Source organism: Trichechus manatus, unplaced genomic scaffold (genome assembly GCF_000243295.1).
Source record: "Trichechus manatus latirostris isolate Lorelei unplaced genomic scaffold, TriManLat1.0 scaffold00185, whole genome shotgun sequence".
Lineage (NCBI taxonomy): Eukaryota > Metazoa > Chordata > Mammalia > Sirenia > Trichechidae > Trichechus > Trichechus manatus.
Genome location: NW_004444121.1, coordinates 4,623,727 through 4,631,795, shown reverse-complemented (window position 1 = coordinate 4,631,795; position 8,069 = coordinate 4,623,727). Strand labels below are relative to the sequence as shown.

At 62.6% G+C, this 8,069-nt stretch overlaps 1 protein-coding gene across 1 annotated transcript in view; it reads left to right on the top strand.

The window, feature by feature from the left end:
• The first annotated feature begins 2,746 nt into the window (after positions 1-2,746).
• DGAT1 (diacylglycerol O-acyltransferase 1) overlaps positions 2,747-8,069 on the top strand; it is a 16,171-nt gene continuing 10,848 nt past the window's right edge. Inside the window, exons 1-5 of the mRNA XM_023741619.1 lie at positions 2,747-2,822; positions 2,888-3,305; positions 5,627-5,685; positions 5,778-5,875; positions 6,071-6,273. Of these exons, the coding sequence (XP_023597387.1) occupies positions 2,747-2,822; positions 2,888-3,305; positions 5,627-5,685; positions 5,778-5,875; positions 6,071-6,273 (854 nt within the window). The remainder of the gene's footprint in view (positions 2,823-2,887; positions 3,306-5,626; positions 5,686-5,777; positions 5,876-6,070; positions 6,274-8,069) is intronic.

Below are 8,069 nucleotides of genomic sequence, written 5' to 3'. Positions count from 1 at the left end.
CTCAGCCCGGTGCAGGCCTAGGGCGGCGGGGCCGTCGCCAGCCGGGTCGGCTGTCAGCAATACGGGCCCCCAGGGAAGTCTCCGCCGGCGCCAGCGCTGAGGAGCCGGAGGGCGGGCCCCTCCTCACAGCAATAGGGGGAGGGGTCCGGCCGCGCCCCGCCCGCCAGGGGCCTTGTCGGCCCTTTCAAGCAATAGGGTCCCGAGGGGAGACCCACCCCGAGCCCCTCCCCTCTCCTCCAGGGTGCCCCAGGCTTTCTCCCAGCAATAGGGTCGACGAGACCCAGTACCGAACCTCACCTCCGAGTTAGGTCTCTGAAGGCGGGGCGAGATGAGGGAGCGGAGCCCTCCTCCTCCTTCCTCTGCACCCCGGCATCGCGTCGCAGAGACTCAGGACTTCCCTACCCTCCCCAAGCCTTCCAGGGTCGGGCCTGGGCCCAGACGTCCAGGGAGCCGGCCCACAGGGGGAGGAAGAGGACGGGGAGCGGGCCTGCAGAGGCATTCCTGCCCCGCAGTCTTTGCCGAACCCCCAGGAGGGTTAGACGCGTTGGGGATTGGGGAGGGGGACGGACGGCGGCACTCTCTCCCTCGGGTCCCTTCTGGGGCCTCATCCAAGTCGCCTTCCTACCCTCTCCTCGCATCCTCTGCCAAATCAGAATTCTTCCAGCCCAGCTTCCCAGGCTCTGTCCTCCATAACGAATAATAATGACGCATATCGAATCGCATGGACTTATCCAACCTCCTCAGACCCCGCTCCCGCCCTGCCCCGGGGTCCCCTCCCTTGTACCCTGGGCATTCGGTGTTGGAGGACGGATACCCGGGGCCGGCAGGCGGGCCTGGGCCCTGCCCTCTTCACACCTTTCTGTATTCGCTTTGCGGGTAAAGCTCCCCGGGGGGGTTGCGGACGCGTCGGGTTTCTTTCTTTCTGTATTTGTACGTTTTGTTTATGAACGGATTGCACTCGGGTCAGGGAGGGAGCGCTGAGCCCCTCATCCTTCCCGCCGACGCCAGGGGTTTGGGATGTCCAGGATCATTCTCCCCGCCCCAAGCCCCACCCCCCACCTGGGCTCCGCCTCCTGGGAGCCTCGGGCCCCGCCCTCACTCGGTTGCCAACTTTCGCCCGTCTATGCCAAAGCCTCGGCGGCGACCCCGCCCCCAAGGGCCCGCCCATTGGCCGCCGCCTTGTGACGTCACTGCATGCAGCACCACCCCTCCTCCCGTCCCTTCCCGGGGCTGCCCGCTCCCCTCCCCCTTAGTTAGTCCGATGCCGACTATAGAGCAATAATGCGCACTGCATGCGAAGCTGCCGCCGCCTCTAGAGTTACTGAGAATCAGGTATCCCCTACCCTACCCGCCCCATAGGCCCCTAGATCAGGGACGCTGCGCGGGGCCGGACGCGCAGACTTTCTTCCCCGCCTTCCCCCTCCCCCCACGGCGGAGCCCGGCGGGTGTATTGGTTCCCGGGTGGGGGCGGGGCGGTTGCACCCCAGACCCCTTCTTCACTCGTCCGTCCCTCACCGACCGTTCACTGGGCGCCTGCTATGTGCCAGGCCCGCTGCTGAGTCCATGAGGGTTGCAGCGGTCTGCGGGGGGCGTGTCCACGACGGGACCGCAGCGACCTCGGCCCGACGGGCGTGGGTGGGCCAGGGAGCGCCGCAGGGGCGGAGTCCAGGTCCCCAGACCCAGAGGGTGTCCGCTGTCTGCCCCCAGCCCGGGTCCGCGTTGGCGCAGCCAGGCTCTACCTTTGACTTGGGCCTTGCGTGCCATGTGCGGGACAGACTCAGGGCCCCAGCTGCCCGCGCCTCCGCGGCGGTCCACACCTGCGGCCAGTGTTCCGAGCCCCCGGGCTACCGCGGCTCTGCAGAGGCCAGGACTGGGGCGAGAGGAGGGGAGCTGGAGCTTACATCTGGCCGGCCCTCCCCCGTGGGCACGCCCCGGCTGCTCCCGCGGGGGCGGACTCGGGCCCAGCCCAGCGATGCCCACATCCAGAATCCCCCACAGCCCCAGGCGCGGTGCCCACACAGCTCCCGACCTGGGCCTGCCCGTCTAGGCCGGGCACCCCCGCATGCACACGCACACACAGGCGCCCCCCCCCACACACGCCTGTCTGCCTACCTAAGGAGAGGGCCGAAGGGCCGTGGGCTGGCCAGGGTCTGCCCCTCACCCCCACCCCACCGCCGTGGAAAGCCATGGGCCCCCCTCCCGCCCCCGTAACTAAGCAGCACAATAACCGACTTAGCGAATTCAGGTAGAAGGAACGTTTAGGTAGCACCTATTTTGTACTAATTCTATGAGTAGGGCCCGAGATGCAGGGGCCCTCGGGTGGGGGTTGCGGCCGCCGGCCCGCTCCGCCCCTCACCCCCGCCTGCGCCCCGCCGCCTTGTACATACTCCCACCCGGAACAGGCCGGGATTTTTACTCGGGCCGCGCCCCTCTTCCGCCCCCGTTTGGGGCCGGGCCGGCCGGACAGACGGACGGACGGACAGACCTCCTTCCTAAGCACAATAGCACCAGCTCCCCGGAGCGCCGCACCTCCACAAGGAGAATAAATGCCACTCTTGATAGAACTTGCGTGTCAAGCTGATGTGTGCAGGGCTGGGCCCGCTCTGCAGGGGGCGCTGGGGCGTCTGAGGGGAGTTTGAGGGCGTCTTCGGGGCCCTGCTGGCTCCGGAGGCGCGGTGAGTGCTGGCCCAGCGTTGGGCTCCTCCAGTCCCGGGGGTCATTCCGCAGCCTTTCGCAAGGGGGCGCCATGTTCCCTTCCGCGAGGGAGCTCTTCTTCTTCCGTCCCGAGGGCGGGCTTCAGGGGCGTGGCCACTGGAGCACAGGTCCGAACGCAGAGCGCTTAGCTTCTCCCATCTCTCCTGGGGCGGGTGAACCCATCCTCCGCCAGGAATTGGGGATGCTAAGGGAAGTCGGGTCCGGCTAGGGCCGACGTGGAATGGCCAAAGTAAGGCCCAGCAGGGCCTGCAGCCACAGCCCTCTGCCTGCTCCCCCGCTCACCCTGGGGTGGGCCTGGGAGCCGCCTGCAAGCCCTCAGGGCCACCTTTGGAGGAATCTGGGATGGCAGAGGGTGCAAGGCTCAGCCCTTCCCTTCAGCCTGCTGCCCACATCCTGATCCCTAGACTCCCCCACTGCCTGAGGAGGCCGCGTGGACAGCTGGCTGGGGCCAGTTTCCGGGAGGAGCCCCCCAGTAGGCGGAGAGGCTTCGCAGCCACCCACAGCCCTCAGGTTCCCAGCAGGATGAGCCGGGTTGGGGAGATGAGGGGCAGGGCTGTGCTGGGCTGGGACCCCGGCCAGCAGTACCCCCAGTGACCAGGTAAGCAGGCAGGAGCTGAAAGGCCTAAAGTGTTGGGGCACGTAAGGTGTAAAAGTGGTGTGGTGGGGGCGTCTGACCTCGAACTTCACGAGGGGGAGAATCATTAGCAGCATCAACAGCCCAAAGCTGATTCCTGTGAAGTGGAGGTCAGATATGCCTCCTCTCTCCAACCTTTTTACCAATTCTGACCCCAGCAGTCCCTCTCACAGCACTCTCCGCTTCTCTGCTGGGTTCATTAATTCTTTGCAGTGGTCACACACTACTCACAGACAATACTCACGATTATGGAGTTTATTAGTGTCTTAGTTACCTAGCGCTGCTATAACAGAAATACCACAAGTGGATGACTTTAACAAAGAAAAATTTATTTTCTCACAGTCTGGTAGGCTACAAGCCCAAATTCAAGGCATCAGGTCCAGGGGAAGGCTTTCTCTCTCTGTCGGCTCTGGGGGAAGGTCCATGTCGTCAATCTTCCCTTGGTCTGAGAGCATCTCAGTGCAGGAACCTCAGGTCCCAAGGGTGCGCTCTGCTCCTGGCATTGCTTTTTTGGTGGTATGAGGTCCCCTTGTCTCTCTGCTTGCTTCTCTCTTTTGTGTCTCAAAACACATTGGCTTACGACACTATCTAATCTTGTAGATTTCATCAATATAACTGCCGCTAATCCATTTTATTTCATCATAGTGATAGGATTTATAACACATAGGGAAATCACCTCAGATTACAAAATGGTAGACAATCATATAATACTGGGAATCATGACCTAGCCAAGTTGACAGATATTTCTGGGGGACACAATTCAATCCATGACAATTAGGGAAGTAACAGGTTATATAATTCAGGATCAGGAACAATTCAGGATACAGTTCTTTCGTCAGGACAGCTTCTCAGCTGCGCCCACAGGCAGGCCTCCCCCTGGCCCTTGGTTTCTTGGCCCTCGGCCTCTCAGCCCCTCTGGCCGGCCCAACCTCTTCCCTGCTCGGGCAAGTGTTCCAAAGCTCTTTAGCTCCACCGGGAAATGCACAGAGGCACCCCACTCTGCCAGTAAGCCCCGGCACAGAGGCACTCAGCTCTCTAGTTCCGAGGGTCAGCAAGCCTAGCTACACCGGACAAGTACCCAGAGGCACCCCACTCTGCCAGCAAGCCTCCAGTGAAGGTGCTCAGCTTCCTCGCTCTGCGGGCAGGGAAGCCCACTGTGCCGTCCCCAGCTGGTCCCCTCGTTCTGCTGCTGCTGGCTCTCTGCTGCCTTGGCCGTTGCTTCTCACTGTCTTGTGCCATCTCTGCTGTTACAGCTCTCTGTCTCCTGGGTCTAGGAACTTCTCAGTGCAGGGACCCTGGGTCCAAAGGACACGCTCCACTCCCAGCACATCTTTCTTGGTGGTAGTGAGGCCCTCCCCTTGCCACCTCTGGGATGGCTCATTTTAAGCCTAGTTGGATGGCAAAACTGACTAACCCCCTTGTTAAGTTTCCATACACCTTATTTGTATGGTCCCAACCCACAAGATTGCCATGCACCTTATTTGCATTATTGGCAAGCTGTCCAGTCTCCTTGGGTGGGCCACAAGCACGTTATTTGCATGGTCCCAGCCAATCATTTGGTGGGAGTTACAAGACCATGCCTAGAAAGGCTGTATAAAAGCAATCCATTGCACTGCACAAGGTCAAACTAGGTCATCAGTAAGCCCAGGGTCACCACAGCTACCAGCACCCCGACAGGGGCAAGGAACAGGTCCCACAGGCCTGTAGTCAGGTCCCCTGGACTACAGAGAGGTGGACAGCAGTGGAGCTGTGGGCCTGCTGCTTGGAGAGGCCTCCAGTGGGAGGGGCCATCCCTTCCGGGGAGCACTGCCAGCAGCAGCAGAGACAGGGTGAAGGTGTACCTGGCGTCAGCAGGGGTCATAGTGCTTAGGCTCTCCCACCCAGGGACCCTGCCCAGCCTAGCAGGTGTGAGCGGTGGTGTGTGCAGGGTGACCTCACATCGGGGTAGCCCCAAGGGGTGGTGTGCATCCCCCATGGTCAGACTAGAGAGCCGCTTGGTGTGGGACAGGGTCTCTCCCCCTCTCCCCCCTCCTCCCCACCGGGGGCCAGGCCCTGAGTGACTTCGCTTTGCTGTCCCGGGTCTGGTAGGTATCATCCGCCCTATTCACAGATGAAGAATCTCATCCTCAGGGAGGTGAACAGCTTGTCCAAGGTCACAAGCCCAGGGCTGCCTTTGACATACCCCTGCCCCAATACTCCACCGACGCCACCCCTGGATCTACCCTTGGGTGGGTGTCCGTCTCAGCGTGGCTCTGGTCGCCCACCCCTCTCCCACAGGGCTCCTCAGCCGAAGAGCCCCGACTGGCGGTTTAGCCTCCTCGGGGACTCTGACGGGGGTGGGGGAAGGATGGAGGTGGCCTCCTTAAGGCCTGGGATAATTCTTCAGCGGGCCCCCACCCGCCCGTGGACACGACTTTCCCTCCCACAGAATGGGCAACACAGGTGCTGACCATCACCTCTCATGAACTCTACTCTGCTGGCTACGCCCCTCACAGGCCTGCTTGGCCAGTAGCACTCTGCCCGAAGGTCAGCCCGAGGCCCCTCCTAAACTCTAACCCACACCGGCCTTTATTCCACCAGGCTTCAAGGCTCCCCACACCCGCCCCGCCTGCACACTTTGGCCCCAAGCCCTCCTCATCCTAACTCTGCCCTCTCGCCTGGTGCCCCGGGCCCACACCTCACCCTGGACCCCGGGGCACTGGGGCTGTCCGGGCAATTCAGGTCCTGACCTCTTCCCCTGAGCGAGAGCGGCCAGAAACCGGCGCCCACATCCCCCGGCCCGCGCGCGCCGTGTTCCCTCGCAGTCCGGCTTCTCTCAGCTCCCCTGCCTCCAGCCTGGCCGGTCCTCCCCCGTGGCCCCCGGCCCACCTTCCAGTCGCCTCACTCCTGCCGCCGCTTGCAGGCCGACGGCTTGAGGCCGAGACGTGAGCGCGGGCAGCCGCCTCCAACGCGACCTGTCACTCCTCATTGGCCGCTGCGGTCAGCCTCTCGGGTTTACTGGCAGGCTTAGCCTTCAATCTCCTCCTCCGCCAATCGGCAGGCGGGGCGCGCTGTCACCCCCTGGTTCTTAGGGTCGGCGCTAGACGTGAGCCCGCGGGACACGTGCACGCGTGTGGCAGGCCTTGCGCCCTCTGCCTGGGAGAGGAACTGGGGAGGTGGTGCCAGGGTTCCTGTGACTCAGGACGCGCGCGGGGCTGTCTCCTTTTGGGGTCAATACTCAGGAAAGCCCAGCTCTGCCTGGCCCCCGACGCCCGCAGTGTGCTCGGCCACAGGGGTTGCCTTGGTGGCATAGGCTGCTAACTGAAAGGTCGGCGGTTGGAACCCAGCAGCCGCTCTTCTATGCGGGAGAAAGCTGTGGCAATCTGCTTCTGTAAAGATTTAAAGCCTTGGAAACCTTATGGGGCAGTTCTACTCTGTCACATTGGGTCGCTGTGAGACAGCAACGGGGTTTACTCAGGAAGGCTTAGCTTTGCCTGCCCCCGGACGCCTGCTGTGTATTCCGCCAGGGGCAGTGGGATACACAGATAAATGTTCTGGGAGACCCAGACTGGGTGGGAGACAGGGCTTGTCCTGACTGACTGAGGCCAGCTGCTGATGGCATGCATGAGGGGCTCTCCAGCCCTATTAGGGTAACCACCGCACTGGGTTACACCAAGACACCTACCTACAGGGTAGCCCAGCCTGCCAAGAACATGGATGGCTGCTCGTCAATGGTGGTGGTGGGGCAGAAGGGTGAGCCAGCAGGAGGGGCATAGCCAGTGGATAGGAAAGGCCGCTGACCTCAGGTTGAGCCCGTTGATTTGTTTGTACCCAGAGGGTGCTCCTGGAGCCCCTGCCACCTCAGAGGGAAGGCTGTCTGCTGCCAGAGGTATTTCTTGGGCAACGAGGAGGCCCAGGACTCCAGTGAACCCTCACACCTGAGATCCAGGACTCTCTGCTCCATGCCCTGTGAAAGCAAGATGTGCGTCAGGCCAAGTGGGACTTGGACTGGCCTGCAGGTGGGCTGTATGAGGAGGCTGTAAGGCTTCACTGAATGACCTGCCAATCGCCTCTGGGGTCCTGGGTGATCGGGCACCCCAGGCCCCGCCATGTCCTGGTGAGGCTGCCCTGGTAGGAAACTGGGAGGCCCTGCAAGGACTTGCTCCCGGAAACCCATAGGGGAGGGAGCCGGGTGGGCGCTCCTTCCTCACCGCTGAGGCCAAGGAGGGCACCCATTCTCAGAATGAGAAACCCCTCCAGGGCGTTACCTGGGAACAGGGTTGTGGGCCCGGGTGGAACGTGCCAAGTGCAGCGACGAGCAACTCTAGAGGAAACCTTTTCATGAAGGATTTCTGGCGGGCGCAAACTAGAGACGAGTGAGGAGCCACAGAGTCGCCGCCCCCAGGAAACTTCGAACCTCGCACGCAGGTACACACGTAGCCCTGGACAAGGTAGGCCCTCCCTCGCCGGAGGCCTGGGTCAGGGATGCGGTGACCTGGGCAGCTGTGTGGGACGGCTGGCGCAAGGCTGCCCGAGAACCTGTACCCTCGCTCCGTGTCGGGCCTACAGATTGAGACTTGGCGAGCCTGGGAGGGGTGCAGGGCCAACTTCCTGGGTGATGCGGGGCCTAGGCCTTTTCGCTGCTCGATCCTCTGACCTGGCCCTTGTCGGGTCTCCCTAAGCTGGAGAAAAATGGGTCCCTCCGCTGTTAAATGGCGGGGGGGGGGGGGGGGGGGGGGGG